Raw genomic sequence first — 19,996 nt, forward strand, 5'->3', positions numbered from 1 at the left:
AAAGGTCCGTCTGCCTCCTGTTCCCACAAAACGGCCCCAGTCGAGAATCCTAGAACGGAAGCTCCCCCAGGAGGATGAGACAGAAGAAGAAGAGATTGGATTTATATCCTGCCCTCCACTCCGAAGAGTCTCAGAGTGGCTCACAATTTCTTTTACCTTCCTCCCCCACAGTAGACACCCTGTGAGGTGGGTGGGGCTGAGAGGGCTCTCACAGCAGCTGCCCTTTCAAGGACAACCTCTGCCAGAGCTATGGCTGACCCAAGGCCATTCCAGCAGTGTAAGTGGAGGAGTGGGGAATCAAATCCGGTTCTCCCAGATAGGAGTCCATGCACTTAACCACTACACCAAACTGGCACAGAGTGGTGAAGCAAAGGCAGTTTGGGCCCCACTGCCTGGGCAGTGCAGCATTGGAAGGGAGGGGAGGAAGAATAGAATTCTGTTCTGGACTTGCATTCTGTGGGACGCAGAGGAGGAGGGGTGTGGCTCGGTGTTAGAGCATCTGCTTGGCATGCTGAAGGTCCCAGGTTCGGTCCCTGGCATCTCCAGGCAAAAGGACCAGGCAGGAGGTGACGGGAAAGACCTCTGTCTGAAGCCCTGGAGAGAGGTGGGGAGAGGCCGTGACTCAGTGGTAGAGCATCCGCTTGGCATGCAGAAGGGTCCCAGATTCAGTCCCTCCATCTCCTGTTGAAAGGACCAGGCAGTAGGTTTTGTGAAAGTCGTTTACCTGGAACCCTGAAGAGCTGTTGCCACTCTGAGTAGGCAGTGCTGATCTTGATCGGCCAGTGCACTGATTCAGTACAAGGCAGCTTCATGTGTTCACTTTTTTTTGGGGGGGGGGAGGGTGTGGCTTGGTGGTAGAGCATCTCCAGTTGAAAGGATAAGGTAGTGGACACTGGGAAAGACCTCAAGCAGGAACCTTGACTCAGTGGAAGAGCATCTGCTTGGCATGCAGAAGGTCCCAGGTTCAATCCTGGTCATTTCCAGTTAAAAAGGACCAGACAGCAGGTGACGTGAAAGACCCTCAACCTGAGACCCTGGAGAGCCACTACCAGTCTTAGTAGACAGTGCTGACTGGGTGGGGCTGTGGCTTAGTGGCAGAGCCTCTGCTTGGCCTGCAGAAGGACCCCTGCTGAATCCCTGGCTTCTCCAGGCAAAAGGACCAGGCAGCAGGGATGTGAAAGACCTCAGCCAGAGAGCTGTCTGCTGTCTGTCAGAGTAGACAGTACTGACCTTGATGGATGAACAGTCTGACAAAGGCAACTTCATGTATGTTCATGTGACTCGATGGTGGATGGGAGAGAGGCCCACCCCACTGACTTGGTGCAAGTAAGAACACTTTGAGCCAGGCCATTGGTCCATCTATCTCGGTATTGTCAACTCTGGCTGGTAGCAGCACTCCCGAAATCTCAGACAAAGGCCAGCTGTATACCTGGAATTGAATATGGAACTTTCTGCATGCAAAATCCATGCTCAGTCATATAGGACAGAAAAGGAGTTCCTTTCCCGCTCTTACCCGCCCCCCCCCCATGGCTGAAGCCCAGAAGGTCCAGGAAAAAGCAACAGTACCACCCCCTCCTCCAAAAAGTTCCTTTTGTTCCTGATGTGCTTTGAACTGGAGCCATTGTTATTCAGCGCCCCCCATTCCTTTTGTTCGTAGTGTGCTTTGAGCTGGAGCCATTGTTTTTCAGCCCCCCATTCCTTTTGTTCCTAGTGTGCTTTGAGCTGGAGCCATTGTTTTTCAGCCCCCCCCCCATTCCTTTTGTTCCTAGTGTGCTTTGAACTGGAGCCATTGTTGTTCAACCCTCAAAAGTTCCTTTTGTTCCTAGTGTGCTTTGAGCTGGAGCTACTCTCAAGGGCAAGGTTGTCTAAAGCAGTTGAATCTAGTTTCCCATGGTGGTGGGGGGTGTGTGTGTTAGAATCTTCAACCAGTGACTAGTTCTCTCATTTGCTTTGAGCAGTTATTTGGGGTTAGTCCACAGCTGAACGGCAGAGCAGCAGCTTTGCATGCGGAAGGTCCCAGGTTAGTCCTCGACTTCTCCAGTTAAATGGATCCGGCAGTAGGTGATGGGAAAAACCTCCGCCTGAGACCTTGGAGAACCAGTGCCAGAGCGGACACTCTGGAAGAAGACTGCAGATTTATACCCCGCCCTTCTCTCTGAATCAGAGAGGCTTACAATCTCCTTTATCTTCCTCCCCAACAACAGACACCCTGTGAGGTGGGTGGGGCTGAGTGGGCTCTCACAGCAGCTACCCTTTCAAGGACAACCTCTGCCAGAGCTATGACTGACCCAAGGCCATTCCAGCAGCTGCAAGTGGAGGGGTGGGGAATCAAACCTGGTTCTCCCAGACAAGAGTTTGCACACTTAACCACTACACCAAACTGGAGAGAGGGCCTGCTTGGTATAAGGCAGCTTCATGTAGTCCCTTAACTTAGTAAAAGTCAGAGAAAAATATGTATTTTAAAAAAGAAGGTATTTAATTTGGACAGCTGTCTTCTGTATTTCCTTTCAGGGAGAGAGCAGAAGGGTTTTGAAGCATTTTGAGAATTAGTGATACCTTTTTGTCTGTGTCAGAGATCCCCAGAGTGGTTCCTTTGGGCCCCATGGTGCCTGCAAATGCCTTTCCTGGTGGGGTAAGGTTGCCAGTTCTAGGCTCAGAAACTCCTGGAGATTTGGGGGTGAAGCCTGAGGAGGGGTGGGACCTCAGCGAGGTACAGTGCCCTAGAATCCACTCTCCAAAGCAGCCGTTTTCATTGGGAGAACTAATCCCTGTAATTTGGAGATAAATTGTAATTCAGGGAAAATCTCCAGGCCCCACCTGAAGGCTGTTAACCATAGGGCAGGGTCAGGTGGCACCGTTGACCGTTGGCACAGTTGACGGTTGAAGATTTTTTTGACTGTAGATTTTTTAAAACATGGCTTTGGCGGCAGCTGCCACCACAGCACAAGGATTCCCACTGTGTGACTAAAGGGAAGTTTCTTCGGCCATTTTATGGCTGGCTCCGCCTCCTGCAGCAGCCATTTTGTAGCTGCGCCCACCATGCTGTGTCAGAATTTCAGAGGTGCCTGCAGGCTCAAAAAGGTTGAGGACCCCAGGTCTGCACAGCTGGTGGTCGTTGCTCTTTCGTGCCCTTTCCTCCCAGAGCTGGTGGATCCTTTACATTGCTTTTTGAAAAGAGCCCTCAGAGCGACTCAACTTGGATTGCACAAAAGGGGTAGGTGGAAGGACAGGAAACGGGCAGGCAGTTTTTTAAATGTTAAGTTTCCTTTGCTTCCTCCAGGCAAAAGAGCAACTGAACACTGCCCTGGAGCTGAGCCGGCATGACTTGACGTACATGACGCTGGGGAAGGTCCATCTGCTGGAGGGGAATACAGAGAAGGCCATTGAAGTGTATAAGAAAGCAGTGGAGTAAGTTTTCTTGCATATTTTTCTGTGTGGGGGGCGGGGGAGGGTGCCTCATACCCAGAAAGATCAAATTAGGACAGTATTGAGAGGACGATCCCTCTCCAGCCCTAGCTGACTGCCTCAGATGGAACTGGACCTCTCCAGCTATATGAGGTATTGAATCAGCCAGCCCAGGGACTCTTCCAGACGCCTTTTTTGGGAGGCATGAAGAAGCGCTGTATGTTTCTCCAAGCCTAATAAACCAGCAGCCCTAACCTGGATGGAGGAGCCCCGTGGCGCAGAGTGGTAAAGCTGCAGTACTGCAGTCCAAGCTCCCTGAGTTCAATCCCAGTGGAAGCTGGGTTCAGATAGCTGGCTCAAGGTTGACTCAACCTTCCAAGGTCGGTAAAATGAGTGCCCAGCTTTCTGGGGGGGAAATGTAGATGACTGGGAAGGCTATGGCAAACCACCCCATAAAAAGTCTGTCTTGAAAATGTCACAATGTGACATCACCCCATGGTTCAGTAATGGCTCGGGGCCGCAGGCTGGAACCGGCACTTTCACTGTAGATCTTCGTCGGATACTCAGATAGGGGTATTATTCTGTGCCATACATTTTACAATCCTTCTCAACACACGACGAGTCAAAATGGTGGCTCTCCCAGGACATCTGCAGCCCCATTATTGGAGTTTGAATTGGGGGGGGGGGGTTCTTATCTCATATCCACTGGCACAGAGAGAAGGGCGATTTTTTTCCCATTTGGAATTTTTCAATTGCACAGTGGACTTAATGATTTACAGCACGGACATTGCCTTCCGCTGTAAGTGGTTTTTTGACAAGTCAGACTTCACAGTGTTGCACGTTTTGAATATATGAGACTTATATTTGATGCGGGGGGAGTGTAGACGACTGGGGAAGGCAATGGCAAACCACCCCGTAAAAAAGTCTGCCATGAAAACATCGTGATATGAGGTCACCCCAGAGTCGGGAACGAATGGTGCTTGCACAGGGGACTACCTTTATCTTTACCTTTATTTATAAATTGCTATTTCTTTAAATGTAACACGCCAGTCATTTTAGCTATGTATTTGCTTTTGCATGATTCTCCACATTGGTGCCCAGCTTCCTCTTTTTTGGGGGGGAAATCATCTGTTGGGGACAGGGGATCCCCTGATTTGGAATCCCTTGCCCTGCTTCAGAGTCATCAGAAAGTGCGGAGGGGCGTCCTGCTGAATGTCCCTGAGACAAGTTCCCCATAGGGTATAATGGAGAATTGATCTGTGGGTCTCGGGGAGGCTGTTTTTTGAGGCAGAGGTACCAAATTTAGCTGATGGTGCCTCTTCTCAAAACAAACCCCAAGTTTCAAAAAGATTGGACCTGGGGTTCCAATTCTGTGAGCCCCCCAAAGAAGGCGTCCCCATCCTCCATTATTTCCAGTGGAAGGAAGACATTTAAAAAGAGTGCAGTCCCTTTGAATATGATGAACGTTCAATCCCTGGCATCTCCAGCTAAAAGGGTCCAGGCAAACAGGTGTGAAAAACCTTAGCTTGAGACCCTGGAGAGCCGCTGCCAGTCTGAGTAGACAATACTGACTTTGATGGACCGAGGGTCTGATTCAGTAGAAGGCAGCTTCATATGTTCATATGGCCAGAACTCCTTTTGGAGTTCAGTTGTGCTTGTCACAGTCTTGCTCCTGGTCCCAACCCCAAAGTCCCCAGATAATCTTCATCATGCTCTCTGTGCAGCCCCACGCATGGGTTTTCCCGCTGGAACGAACCCAACCTCGGAGAATTTAAAGCTATCCTAGGCATTTATTTTGGCATGCATTCCCTCTCGCTCTGGGGAGCAGGCATCCACTGTGCATGCCTGGAGTGAGGGGAAGGCGCTCCACCCACCCAGTTTCTTTCTAACTGCCGCTCGGGATAGTCCTTCCTCGTTGCGTCTCCGCAACTTATTACCTTCTTCAACCTTTGTATTTCTTCATCGTCTTCGTCTTCTTCGATCTTCTACTGGTACCGTAAAAAAAAAAAAAAAAAAAAAAAATATATATATATATATATATATATATATATATATATTTATTTACCCGCTTTACTATCATCTCGTCTTCCTTCCCCTTCCCCCCCCCCCCCCTCCCGGGCGTATGGAAGGAAAGGATCCAAAAACCACTTTTAAAAAGCGTACTCGCTGCGGGACGAAAATCCCCTCAACAGACTCTCAGTGCTTATTTTGTTTGGGGGAGGCCCATAGGACCGACACTTGTACCCACTGCAGCCAATTCGGGAAACAGGCGAGAAAAAAACGCACCGCTAGGCTGAAGAGTCTCCTTTTAGAGTCTTCATTGCAGCCTGTGATGTCCCATGCTTCTGGGTCCCAGAACTCACCACCTTCCCTGACTCTGCAAAGGGACATGGCAAAACCGGCAGTTTCAGTGGCATCGGCTCCCAGTAAGCCTAAGTCCAGCAAACATAGTAAAAAGTCGGATGAATCCAAGAGAAAGCACTACTTGGAACCTTCGTCTAAGTGACAGCAGGAGTCGAAATCTGCATCGAAGTCGACTTCGAGGACCCAACCGGATCTGAGAGCTTTGGATATCATGAGTACAACCTCGGTATCGAAAACTTCGGTATCAAAATCCACAGCACCAATTGTTCCACCAGAACTTTCAATGCCTACTGATGTGATTGCTGACGAGATCATACGGATTCGATCCCAGTCACCCTCCATTCACGAGTCCCTGCCCAAAGACATCTTAGCCACGGAGTCTATGGAACCATCACCTCGTATCCAAACACAACGAGCCAACCTTCTTGAGGTGCATTCATTCCGTGAGGTATCAGCACCAAGAACATTTAAAGATTCTGCTGTCTCCCCACTCCATCGGGAATCCCTGGCTTGTCGGTACCAAGAAAGATCTCCAAGTCGACATAGAGATCGATATTACTATTATAGCCAGTCCAGATCTCGGTCTCCATCTCCATACCGACACCATCGCTATTACAGGCCTTCTAGATCACCATCTGTAGAATACCAACATCGGTACCGTGACCAACCTCGGTACCGTGAGGAATCCTATCAACCTCGGTACCGAGAGGAAGCACATCATTACAGGCATATTGAAGATGCACATCATCGGTACCATGACGAAGCGACTCCGACAGGAACCAAAGCAAACATCACCGGCTCCTTCAACATCCGCTCTATCTAAACAAACAGTACAACCAGACCAGCCTACCCTGGCGACGAAACCTTTAACATTGACGACACCTGCACTTGACAGACCCACGACTCCTGTAGATGCTCTGGAGGATTCCGAAGCCGAAACGCTGAGTCATCACATTCAATCTCTTCACCAACATCACCTGCATCTGACATCACAAAGCCAGCTGACCTCTCTATCTGAGGGATCCAAAGCTTATCTGGATTTATTCACGAACATGGCAAATACACTCAACATAAAACTAACCACAGATCTGCCGAGAGTATCAGAAGTGCTCCACGACCTGGTCCATGCGGATTTACCTGCAGGATCCTTCTTACCCATGCTACCTGTCCATTTGGAAGCATTGAAGGAAGCTTGGGATAAGCCTGCATCAGTACCACCGACGTCTAAACGAATTGAATCCCTATGCAAAATACATTAACCAGATTCAAAATTCTTATTTAACCATCCTGCTCCAAATTCAATGATTGTACATTCGTCCTCGAAATCAAAGCAGACACGTCACCCTGTCCCACCGGAGAAAGAGGAAAGAAGTTGGACACATTGGGCAGAAAACTCTACTCCCTCTGCACCGCTACATCCAAAATTCATAACTATTTGGCCTACTTCACTGCCTATACTTTCAATTTATCGTCCCAACTTAATACACTAGTCCCATCCTTACCTGAAACTTCACAGAAACAAGCTTCAAAGATACTACAAGAGCTTAATTGTGTAAGTAAGCAACAAATCAACTCAGTCCGGCACACTGTTGCTTGCTCTTCGAGAACCATGGCCACCTCCATTGCCTTATGTAGGCATGCCTGGCTCTGCTCCTCATCACTTCAGCCTGACATAAAATTTAAAATTGAAGATTTGCCTTTTGACAGCCAAGGTCTTTTTAATGCAACCACTGATGACATCTTAACCACAGTAGATGACAGCAGAAAGAGAGCCAAGAGATTAGGGGTTAGCCAACATACATCTGACAGCTGTACATCTATCTGGGACCCAAAATACCCAAGCAGATGCCCTAAGTCGCCAACTCGTGAACGATCACGAATGAATGCTCAAACGATGCTATCTCCAACCAGTCTTCAAAATGTTCGGAGTTCCGGTCATAGATGTGTTTGCTTCCCTGGACAATACCCAATTCACACGCTTCTACATGCGAGGTCCCCCATCGACTCAATCTGTGGGAGATGCCTTTCTCCACCAATGGAAAGGACCGCTTCACTACCTTTTTCCACACATTACACTAATAACGAGAACGCTTCAAAAGATCCAATCGGATCAGACCAATTGCATACTAATCACACCCTGGTGGCCTCGTCAACCATAGTCCACCACACTTCTTCTCTCCAACAGTGTATTTCATTACTTCCCTCAAACTCGGGACCTCCTCTCACAACAAAATGGCAAGGTCCTACATCACGATCCAGGGCTCCTGCGACTGACGGCATGGAGGATCAATTTTTAGAGTTTCCTGCGGAAGTCTGACAAGTTCTATTAAATGCCAGAAAACCATCCACCAGAAGGTCTTATTCTCAAAAATGGAAGAGGTTTGCTGAGTATGCCGCCTACCACAATTTTTTACCTACATCATCCTCTATAGCTCAAATCCTGTCGTACACCTTATCTCTCTCTAACTCCGGCCTTGCCTACTTCTCTTTGAAAGTTCACTTGGCCGCTATTTCAGCCTTCCATCCACATATTGAAGGACGCATGGTGTTTTCTCATCCTGCTGCAAAATCATTCCTCAAAGGCATTCTGCACCTACGACCCCAATTCGTCAATTGTAACCTACGTGGAGCTTATCCCTTGTTCTGAGTCAACTAATTAAACCTCCCTTTGAACCGATGGCATCTATCCCACTGCATCTTTTATCATGAAAAACAGCACTATAGGTGGCACTTACATCTGGCAAAAGAGCTAGCGATGTTTGTGCTTTCCGGACAGACCCACCTTACACTGTCTTCCACCATGACAGAGTGGTTCTACATCCTGATCCAACCTTCTCCCAAAGGTCATTTCACCTTACTATCTGGGAAAACCAACCACTTTACCTTCCTTCTTCCAGAATCTTGTGACACGGGCCAACGAACTTTACACAATCTGGACGTACGTCAGGCCCTTGCTTACTATATTGATAGAACAAGCCCTTTTTGTAAGGACTCGAGACTTTTCGTAGTTTATGGAACTCATAAACAAGGGCAAAGAATCTCTACCCAGAGACTCTCGAAGTGGGTTGTGGCTGCTATTGCGTTATGTTACCAACTAGCTAAACAACCCTATACCTGAACATTTACGAGCCCATTCCACTAGAGCTCTTTCTTTGTCTTCGGCTTTCTCCAAAAGCGTACCGATGGAAGACATCTGTGCTGCTGCAGTCTGGTCTTCTACATCGACATTCGCCACGCACTACGCCTTAGACGTCCGTGCACTGCGAGACGTGTCCTTTGGACAAGCTGTACTTCGCTCTATCTTTGATTGAAGCCTACAGCCTCCTCTCCTGTAAGTACAATATTTTTGGGTGTCTATATGCATACTTAATCCATGTCGTTCCTTTTCAGAACCAGCACCCGCCTCCGTGCACTTCAGCTTACCAGTCACCCATGTGTGGGACTGCCCAGAGACCACGATGAAGATAAACAGGTTGCTTACCTGTAACTAATGATCTTCGAGTGGTCATCTGTGCAGTCACACACGCCTGCCCAGCCTTCCCTGATGCTGGTTTATGCTATGCTTACCTTTTCAAATTCCTCTATACAGTGGCTAGAAGAAAGTGGGTGGGTGGAGCGCCTTCCCCTTGCTCCAGGCATGCGCAGTGGATGCCTGCTCCCCAGAACGAGAGGGAATGCGCGCCAAAATAAACACCTAGGCTAGCTTTAAATTCTCTGAGGTCGGGTTCGTTCTAGCGGGAAAACCCATGTGTATGACTGCACAGATGACCACTTGAAGATCATCAGTTACAGGTAAGTAACCTGTTTTTTCCTGAGTCGGACCTGGCAATCCTAGCCCTATCTGGCCAAGCCCACTTTCTAAAATCACTTGGTAGACACCAGGAAAAGTGTTGGTGGGCACCATGGCACCCACCTTTTGGCCAGTGACTAAGCATCTTATATTGAGTAGTGGTGGAGAGGTCAGTTTAGCAGAGTGATGTCAGGCTCAAGGTTTATTTTGGCCTCCCGGTTGCATGCTCGCCTGGGGCGAGTTAAAATTTCTGCCAGGGGCATAGGTTGCTAAACTTCCTGTTCAAACCTCATTGTGACACAAACAGTCTGGAAACTGTGCTTTTCGGACCGGCCTGTTCTTCTCTGCAAGGTCAGAAACAGCAGCACCATTCGACGGGATGATTCAGGCTATTTTGGGTCTCGTCCTTTGGGACTCTACTAAAAGAGCAGCAAAATCGTCTCTTGATATATGTATTTTAGTGCCATAACGGGAGCCATTTGGGCATTCCGTTTCAGGCGCCTGAAGTGTCTCAGGACACCTCTCTTCAAGGATCGTTTATTCCTGTGCATAACAGTTTGTGATAACGAACGTTCCAGGCTGCTTAAAGCCCTCAAGGTCTCTTCTTGGCATTTCAGGTTCTCTCCCGAAAACATGGAGCTGCTGACGACTCTGGGCTTGCTTTACCTGCAGGTATGGGGGGACTTTGAATTGGGTAACTCTTGAATGTGGCCCAAAAGTAGTGTGCAGTACGAGAGCCAGTGTGGTGTAGTGGTCAAGAGTGTCGGACTAGTATCTGGGAGGACCTTGGTTCGAATCCCCACTTGTGCCATCAAAGCTCGCTGGGTGACCCCGGGCCAGTCACGCTTTCTCAGCCCAGCCTGCCTCACAGGGTTGTTGTGGGGATGAAATGGAGGCGAGGATGAGGATGTAATCCGCTTTGGGTCCCCACTGGGTAGAAGGTGGGGTATAAAGGAAGTAAATAAATAATTTCACATCTGGGTATCTCAGCATCATATTGAGACTTTGCTCCTGCCTGCTTTGGCTCTGGGGAAGGAGGCCAGGAGTTCTGCAGAACTGAGCAGGCAGGATACATAATGGGATTGTGGCTTCTGGGGAAAAACGGGTACTGCCCCCCCCCCCCAAAAAAAAAAATTGGGTTTCACGCTTTCTGTAGGCAAACAAATAGGACTCTTGCCATCTTGATCTTTTTTCTTTATTTTTAAACAGGTGCATTTCTCCCTCTCTTCTGCTGGGGCTCTGGAGCGGGTGGAACTTGGGTGTCTTCCTAATCGATGCACCCATTTGGCTCTGGACAGGATCCTCCCCAATAAGCACCTCCATCAGTGGCCCCAGATTATTAGAATGGATAGCGTTCCCCCAGAGGAGCAGCGGTTAAGGCTTGGAGGTCTAGAGCAGGGGTGGCCAAACCTATACTTAACATATAAGCCACACAGAATAAATGTCAGATGTTTTGAGAGTCTCAAGGCATGAGTGTCAGATGTTTGAGGGCAGGAAGGAAGGGTGAAAAGAAAGCAAATAGATTGGGGGGGGGGGGCAGGACTTTTTTTGTAGCAAGAACTCCTTTGCATATTAGGCCACACACCCCTGATGTAGCCAATCCTCCAAGAGCTTACAGTAAGCCCTGTACTAAGAACCCTGTAAGCTCTTGGAGGATTAGCTACATCAGGCGTGTGTGGCCTAGTATACACAGGAGTTCCTGCTACAAAAAAAAAAAAAGCCCTGGGAGGAGGGAGAGGTGGAAAGAAAGCAACTTTATCTTTAAATGCATTCTCCATTGGCTGGCTTGGCTTGGAGAAATGATTTAAAGAGACAAATGTCTTTTCCAAGCCGGTTGACAGGGCAGTGCAGACTTTAAGAGCCACATAATATATGTGAAAGAGCCACAGTTTGGCCACCGCAGCATGGAAGCCATTTCCTCCTCAAGAAAGGACACTCAGATACGTGGGCCACATCAGCCAGAAAGATGAAAAAGTTCAGTTCTTTCCAGTTCTGCTTTATTTTTATTTTTTAAAAGATGAAATCACCAGGATGGAAATGCAGCGCTCAGCTAGCTTGTTATGAGTCCGGGAGGAATTGTGCTGTCTGGAGCACTATAAGAAATCGCTCTCTCAGGAAATGCTGAGAACGGGACAAAAAACAAAACAAAAAATCACCAGTAGTTCCTGCTCTGTTATTTAAGTGTGAGTGCCACTTCTCCCGATGTATTTATCCTCTCTCCGTTTTTGTAGCTTGGCGTTTATCAGAAGGCCTTTGAGCATCTTGGGAATGCACTCACGTATGATCCCAGCAACTATAAGGTACCTTTGGGAATGCAAAATAGATTGCTTTGTCGTTGAAAGAGGGAAAAACATCGGTAACCCGAGCCTTTGAGAGAATCAATAAATAAAACTACCAAAGGGCAACTCAAGAAAATGACTGCATAAGATAGCAAATAATGGAATATAAGCCATCAGCATGGCCCTGTAGTCTCCCTCCCTCCTTCCACAAGGTTTTCGATATCTCCAGCTTTGGAGACCTCAGTTTGACCCCTGAGAAATGTTTCCCGATGCAGCGTTTTCTGCCGTTTGCACCCACCCATATTGCTGCCAAAAAACCCCTTTTTCTCAGCTGGCTACCGCTGTTTTGTCTTCAAGGCAATTTTGGCAGCCGGTAGCATGATGCAGATGCACGGGGACTATGACGTGGCCCTCACGAAGTACCGGGTGGTGGCTTGTGCTGTTCCCGAAAGCCCCCCGCTCTGGAACAACATTGGAATGTGCTTCTTCGGCAAGAAGAAATTTGTAGCGGTAGGTGTCGGCTTTGTGCTTCCTGTCTCCCTCCCCCCACCCCCAAATTTGTTTTTGAATAGGGTCAAGCATGAGCACCTAACTTGTTCGGCGCACTACCCTAGCAGCAACACTTGGGCTATATCCCATTTATGGTCTATTTATTCATCTTGGCTTAGTGTACCCTTGCTATGCAAGTTGCGTTCTCAATTCCTCAGTGACCGGACAGCTGTCTGTGTCTCCCAGGCAATTTGATTAGTTAAGAACATCAGAAGTGCCCTGCTGGATCAGGCCAGTGGTCCATCTAACCCAGCATCCTGTCTCATGCAGTGGCCATTGGCCTGATCCAACATGGCTTCTCTTATGTTCTTAATCTGGGGCCACATGGATTTTGATACAGCTGTTCATCACTTGAGCCAGGTTTGACAGCTGGGCAGTACAGTTAGCTACCAAGAGAGGAACCCGTTGGAGATTATTCGGGCAACCCAAAACGGCAGCCTCAGCCCTTCTCCCCGCAGCAGCAGTCGAGCAAAGACTTTGCCTTCCGTCTTCCTGAACAGCACCATTTTCCTCTGCAGGCAATCAGCTGCCTGAAGCGAGCCAACTACCTGGCCCCCTTTGACTGGAAGGTCCTGTACAACCTGGGGCTAGTCCACCTGACAATGCAGCAGTATGCATCTGCCTTCCACTTCATCAGCGCCGCAGTCTACCTCCAGCCAAAGCTGGGCGAGCTCTACATGTTGTTGGCAGGTAACAGCACCCTCTTGCTTGGTGACAGCAAGAAAGTGTGGGGTTAAGTGTGTGGACTCTTATGTGGGAGAACCGGGTTTGATTCCCCACTCCTCCACTTGCAGCTGCTGGAATGGCCTTGGTGCAGCCATAGCTCTGGCAGAGGTTGTCCTTGAAAGGGCAGCTGCTGCGAGAGCCCTCTCAGCCCCACCCACCTCACAGGGTGTCTGTTGTGGGGGAGAAGATATAGGAGATTGTAAGCCGCTCTGAGTCTCTGATTCAAAGAGAAGGGCGGGGTATAAATCTGCAGTTGTCATCTTCCTCTTCAAAAACCCCAGCGATGCTTTGGCATCGACGACTGATCTCTCCCCTTGCTGCAGTCCCTAGTGTACTAGTATTGATTTAGATCCAGGTGGGCAGCCGTGGTGGTCTGAAGCAGTTGAACTAAGCAGGAATCAAGTGGCACCTTTAAGACCAACCAAGTTTTATTCAGAACGTAAGCTTTTGTGAGCTCTCTAAGCACACTATATCTGATCCCGTCGTCTGATGAAGTGTGCTTAGAGGGCACACGAAAGCTTACGTTCTGAATAAAACTTGGTTGGCCTTCAAGGTGCAGCTTGATTCCTAGTATTGATTTAGATAGTGTTCTAAGCAGATCTCCCAGCGTTCTTGAGGAGGGGCCATGGCTCAGCGGAAGAGCATCTGCTTTGCACGCAGAGGGTCCCAGGTTCAATCACCAGAATCTCCAGCTAAAAAAGATCAGGCAGTAGGCAATGCGACAGACCTCTGCCCGAGACCCTAGAGAGCAGCTGTCAGCCTGAGTAGACAGTTCTGACCATGATGGACCAAGGGCCTCGTTCAGTGTGAGACAGCTTCATGTATTCTATTCCGTAAATAAAATAAACTTGAGATACTATTAGCAGTGACCTCAAATGCTGTGCCCCATCTAGTCAGAGACTGAGAAATCTGTGAGAATCAAGGCTTTCCCCTCCACGCTTAGCATTGTGGTTCAGAGCATGACGCGAGCAGAGTCCCTGATTCAAGAAAGGAAAGGAAAGGTCCTCTGTGTAAGCAGCAGTCGTTTCCAACTCTGGGGTGATGTTGCTTTCACAACGTTTTCGCGGCAGACTTTTTACGGGGTAGTTTGCCTTTGCCTTCCCCAGTGATCTACACTTTCCCTGATTCAAATCACTGGGAAATCACCCTTGTAGTGCAGGCATAAGAACCCTGGCCTCTGTGTTCCTTTAAGGGCTGTACCCTGAGTTTCATGCCTCTTGGAAAACACTGAGCACGCCCCTTCTCCTCAGGCCACTGGGGTATATGCGTGTGTTAATTTAAAAAGTCCCATTCTTCTGCCTGCCTGTGGGAATATCGCAGGTATTCAGAACATGGTCTGTGGGAGGCCTCGTTTTGCAGACTCACTAACAGGCTTAAAATGATCAAAGTCTGCTATTAAGAAAGAGTGATTGATCTCTCACAGAGGCACGCAAAGCTAAATTGGTAAGCTTTTAATAAGAATTGTGACTGTGGGATTTGCTGCCCTCTTGGAAATGTAAAATGTGAATTAAAATAGAGCGCCGAGCAGCCGTTTCCATTCATATCCAAGGCTTGTGTTTCTAAACACACCTCGGTGGACGTAAATTCTACTGATTTCAGTGAAAACGACGTCTGTGTCAAGAGGAAAGCAGCATGCTTCTGCTATTCAAGCTTGAGCTAAAAATGTGTTTTTAGAATAGCCAAGGCTTTCACAGTGATGAATTCCGTGACCGTGTTGTGAAATATACACAGGCCTGCCTGTCAGAAACAAGCAGTAGAACATGTGGACAGAATCTGATAAAATCTTAAGTGCCAGAAGAGGGTTGGGGAGAGTTATTCCTAGGAAGGCTGGAGCTTCAGTGCTCCATACAGGCCCCTACATATTTATTTCTCAAGCTACTTTCTAAAATCCATCTGTCCTCAGTCTCCTCCCAGAATCCCCGTTAAAACACAAACTGAATCTGAGGAGGAAGAGGATAAATGGAGTCCAATAAGGACACATACACACGGGAATGATACCTGATCATAATCGGGAATAACAAATAGCAGCTTAGACAGTGAACGCAAAGAGAATTATTGAAAGAGGAAAGTAGGCTTTCAGTCCTGATAAAGACAATAACGTCTCCACCCCCTCTCCTTCGCCTCCTGCTTCGATCCTGCCTGGCCCCATTGCTGAGGTGAAGCGGAAGCCCTAATTTAGCGATCTGTCACTTTGCTAGAAAAATGTATCCTGGCTTTTTCTTCCTAACACAGTTGCACTGACAAACCTGGCTGACGCGGAGAATGCCAAGTTAGCTTACCAGAAAGCTGCAGCGCTGGACAGGTAATTGGTTTTTTCCTTTCTTCCAGGGAACCTGGGTATGTGGGGGTGGATCTGTGAATTCCCTGCATTGTACAGGGGGTTGGACTAGATCACCCTGGAGGTTCCTTCCAACTCTATAATTCTGAGAAGCATTTTTCCTATTGAGAGCATGGGCATCTGTTCCAATCACGAAGCGGTGCCACGGAGGATTCAGCTTGTGTTCTCTTTGCCTCCGGAATAGCAGCATTGGACGCATTTCCTCATTTCTTGGAGCAAAGCTAGATGTGCGCACAGATGGAGTTTCTCATGATATTTTTAAAGCGGAAAAGGCAACCTAGCCCTGATCTGGAACAAAAAGCATTGGAGTGGTGAGGTTTAATTCATTTGTACCCTGCCTTTCTTCTCTGCAGGGACCCAAAGCAGCTTACATCCTTCACTCCTTCTCCATTTTATCCTCACCACAACAATCTTGTGAGGTAGGTTAGGCTGAAGGGGGGGGGGAGCGACTGGCCCAAGGTCACCCAGCAAGCTTCCACAGCAGAGTGGGGATTCAAAGCTGGGTCTCCCAGACCCTAGCCTGACATTTTAACCACTGTGCCACATTGGCTCTCAAGTTGTGTTTCCTTGGGAGAGTGAAGAGGAAATGTAGATCCATCGTGTCACGTCTGGATGGGTCCCATGTTCCAGCTGTGGCTTTGTTTGCACACTGGAGATTTCTCAGAATTACAGAAAATTGGTTTACAGAGGAGACTTGCGTTCAGAACCCCACTCAGGTTCAAATCGGGTTGCCAGCTCCAGGTTGGGGATGTCCTGGAGATCTCCCAGAATGATAGCTCATCTCCAGACTACAGAGATTACTTCCCCTTGAGAAGATGGCGGCCTCAGAGGGTAGATGCAATATTATTACGCCCCACTGAAGTCCCTTCCTTCCCCACCTCCTCCAGGAATTCCCCAGCCTCAAGATGGCAGTCATACTCTGCATACAATGCTGGATTTCTTTGCTGATTATTTTTTTTCCTGGTTTGTGTGTAACTAGACAGGGCTTTCTCTCCCCACCCCCCAATTACCCAGCATGCTTCTACGGCAGAGTGGGGATTCGAACCTGAGTCTCCCAGATCCGACAGTCAAACCACTACACCACACAGGTTCTGACGCTTGGCTTAACTCTTTCTCCACCAGCTGTGTTTCCCTTGTTCATGGCCCTCCTCTCAATAGGGGTGGGGGGAGTGGATAATTCTGGTGTGTCTCTACTGCCTTTGCGATTAGTTCCTTCAGTCACTCCCACAGTGGTGATTTAGCAGACTAATCAGCCCTCAGTGAAAAAGCACCCAGAACGAGTCCCTCTTTAGGCACACGGTTCTTGCTTGCTTTTTGGGGGGGGGGAGGCAGAAGTGAATGCAGTGCTTCTGAATCTTAATTCAAGAAAAAAAGAGTGCCTTGTCAGATGTTTAGGAAATGCTGCAGCAATGGCTTGTTTTCCTTGGGATCTTGATGAATGCTCTAGATATGGCATGGGAATCAGCCCCCTGTACAAAATGTTACAAAAAATAGGGATGCCAGCCTCCAGGTGGGACCTGGGGATCCCCCTGAATTATTAAGAGCATAAGAGAAGCCGTGTTGGATCAGGCCAGTGACTCTGTGTCACACAATGGCCAAAAAACCCAGATGCCACCAGTGGGGCTGGGATACTAGAAGCCCTCCCACTGTGCTCCCCCCAAGCACCAAGAAAACAGAGCATCACTGCCCCAGACAGAGAGTTCCATCTATACCCTGTGGCTTATAGCCACTGATGGACCTCTGCTCCATATGGCTCATCTCCAGACTACAGAGATCAGTTCCTCTGGTGATTTAGAGGGTGGGCTCTGCGGCACTGGACCCCATTGAGGAGGTCCCTGACCTCTCCAGGCTCCACCCCCAAACCCCCAGAAGTTTCCTAACCTGGATCTGGCAACCCGACCAGCATCACCACCACAATCCCAGTGGGCTGGAGGACCTGGCAACCCTGCTAGGTAACTAGTTAGTAATCTGGCTCATATGCAGATGTCCCACACTGGCAGATACAAGAGCAAGTTCCACAAATACAAGGATTCCCTCGATCCTCTCTCCAAACTGTAATCTCCGTTCTCTTCTTCCCCAGAGGCACTTCTTTGGTGGCGGAAAGTGTCATAAAGTCCCAGAAGATTTATGGTGTCCCGCAGGGTCTTCAGGGCAAGAGTCATTCACAGGTGCTCTGCCATTGCCCGCCTCTGTGCAGCAGCCCTGGACTTCCCTGGTTGCCTCCCGCTCAAACGCCAGGCAGGGCCCTGCTTAGCTGCGGAGATCCAAATTAAAAAAACCAACTGATTGTTTTAGCTTTTATCACTTGCTTAATTGTTTCTGCTTATAGTTGGACATCCAGAAATTGGGTTCTCCCAGTTGCAAAACGTTGGAGGGGGAAACTTTAAGTTCCTCTCTCGCCTTGTTTCTCGCGGCATTGTTTAGTAGCAGGCTGAAATCGTTCTGTCCGAAAATGGCCACCAGCGCCGATTGTGGTTTAATCCTGTTCTTCTCCCTTCCCCCCACCCCACGCACACATCCTGTTTCCCCTGGGCCACAGGCACAACCCCCTGGTAAACCTGAATTACGCGATTCTGCTGTACAACCTGGGCGAGAAGCAAAAAGCTGTCCTCCAGTACCAGGAGATGGAAGGCAAGGTCAGCATGTTAAAGGAGAGCGGCGAGATGGAGCTGGACCTTGAGGTACCTTGGTCAAAACCAGCATTTCCACAGAAGTGGGTTGCAAAGCCACTGAAAGTGAGTCGCAGGCCACCCCTCCCTAATGGTGGCTCCTTCGCCCAGAGCTGAACTCCCAGTTACTAGGGGTGCATAGTCACAGCTGCATCCTTGGTGTGATGTCTGTTGGTTTCTGAAAACATCTGGATGGGCACTTGTCACACAGCAGAGAATCTGGAAGGGCCTTCTACTGGCTGCCACCACTCTGGAAAGTGTCATATCAGAGAGGGCCCAGAGCACCGACCCAGCCCCTGTATCCTCCCTTTTAGCAAATACCTTTTAACCGTGACCGAAGAGACATGAGGACCCAGGCAGTTTAACAACTAGAAGCTTATTGTAAGTGCTCTAGAACAAGTGGATAGTAAAACGTTGAGTGTGCAGTGAATATAGAAAATAGTAAAGGTTGCTACAAAGAAATTAAAGCCCTGACGTGTCTAACTAGACGTTCCCTCCTTCTAATACCAAACAGACTCCTCCTTGGTGAGGGAACCCTCTGGTGCCTTCTCTCCAGATTGCCGCCTCCCCTGAGAAAAAAAACCCTCTCTAGCAAGGCCTGTTGATTCTTTCCTCCCAGGTCCCACCCCTCTGCTCTTTACTTCTAAATCACTGCCACCCAATCAGAGGGACAGAAGGGATCCTGGGAGATGTAGCCCCACTAGCAACTCAAGGTAGGCTTCCCCTTGCCCTCTGGGTCTCACAGCCTAGGCCCAGGGCGTGACTGCACTATTGAAAATGGAGCACGGGAATAGATGGGAGCTGAGGTCAGAGTTTGCATCAAAAAAGCCTTGGGCTGGCCAGCCCAGGTTGAGCCACCGTTCAAAGTAAATTTAGACTCGTGGGTTACCATACCAAAAACGTTGGGAACCACGGGTTCAGACTACTGATGAGCAGTCACGCTTCCCCAAAGCACAGTTGCTCCCATGGCGGGGGGAGGGGTGTGGGGAGAAAGCCCCACTGAAAAACCCAGCAGTCCGTGTTTGTCCCTGCTGCTGAGAGTTCCATACTTGCAGGGCTTTTTTTGTAGCAGGAACTCCTTTGCATATTAGGCCACACCCCTGATGTATCCAATCCTCCAAGAGCTTATGGTAGGCCCTGTAAGAAGATCCCTGTAAGCTCCAGGAGGATTGGCTGCATCAGGGGTGTGTGGCCTAATATGCAAAGGAGTTCCTGCTACAAAAAAAGCCCTGCTTGAGAGCACTACAGCAGAAACTCCTCCTTTGCTACGTCAATGAACCAGTCTGCGCGTCAGGCTGGAATGCCCAGTCAAAGCCCTCTTTTTGTTGGGATCCTCGTTCCATGGGGCAGCCACACTTCCCTAGACGATGACAACCATCTTCCGCCTGGCTCACGCATCTTGTGGAAGCAGATTCAGAGGACATGATGTCCAAGGGTCTGGCTATGATGCTCAACCTGACATTTCCGGCCTCTTTCCCTCCCCTCCTCTTATACAAGCAGATGGTGGAGATTGCCCAGAAGTTGGGTTCCTCCTTGCAGCTGGGAGAGAGCACAGTGTGGACCAAGCTTGCAAAAGACTCCAAGTCAAAGCAGCGAGGGAATTCGGCCAGCAAATCTGGCACACAGCCTTTGGGTTCAAACCAGGCTCTGGGACAAGCCATGTCTTCGGCAGCTGGGTACGGAAAGACCATTCAGTTCCCGCCAGGTATGCCCGACTCCCTGCCCCGCTTGTGTTTGTGAAGGCAGCATTAATGCACACCTGCTCCTGTCCCTTCCATTATCTAACACTTAGGATGGATTCTGATCGCTGGAAATGACAGGGTAGTGGCGGGGAAAAAATTGGCACTTGCGGGGATGGAGAACCTTTCAGTGCCTG

At 48.9% G+C, this 19,996-nt stretch overlaps 1 protein-coding gene across 3 annotated transcripts in view; it reads left to right on the plus strand.

Moving 5' to 3' along the window:
- BBS4 (Bardet-Biedl syndrome 4) overlaps positions 1–19,996 on the plus strand; it is a 68,398-nt gene that overhangs the window by 44,894 nt on the left and 3,508 nt on the right. For all 3 annotated transcript variants that reach the window (XM_060260189.1, XM_060260191.1, XM_060260190.1), the window contains 8 exons: positions 3,281–3,408; positions 10,177–10,231; positions 11,791–11,859; positions 12,196–12,348; positions 12,906–13,077; positions 15,346–15,415; positions 17,991–18,132; positions 19,621–19,825. In XM_060260189.1, coding sequence (XP_060116172.1) covers positions 3,281–3,408; positions 10,177–10,231; positions 11,791–11,859; positions 12,196–12,348; positions 12,906–13,077; positions 15,346–15,415; positions 17,991–18,132; positions 19,621–19,825 — 994 coding nt within the window. The remainder of the gene's footprint in view (positions 1–3,280; positions 3,409–10,176; positions 10,232–11,790; positions 11,860–12,195; positions 12,349–12,905; positions 13,078–15,345; positions 15,416–17,990; positions 18,133–19,620; positions 19,826–19,996) is intronic.

Source organism: Heteronotia binoei, chromosome 19 (assembly GCF_032191835.1).
Source record: "Heteronotia binoei isolate CCM8104 ecotype False Entrance Well chromosome 19, APGP_CSIRO_Hbin_v1, whole genome shotgun sequence".
NCBI classification, from domain to species: Eukaryota; Metazoa; Chordata; class Lepidosauria; order Squamata; family Gekkonidae; genus Heteronotia; species Heteronotia binoei.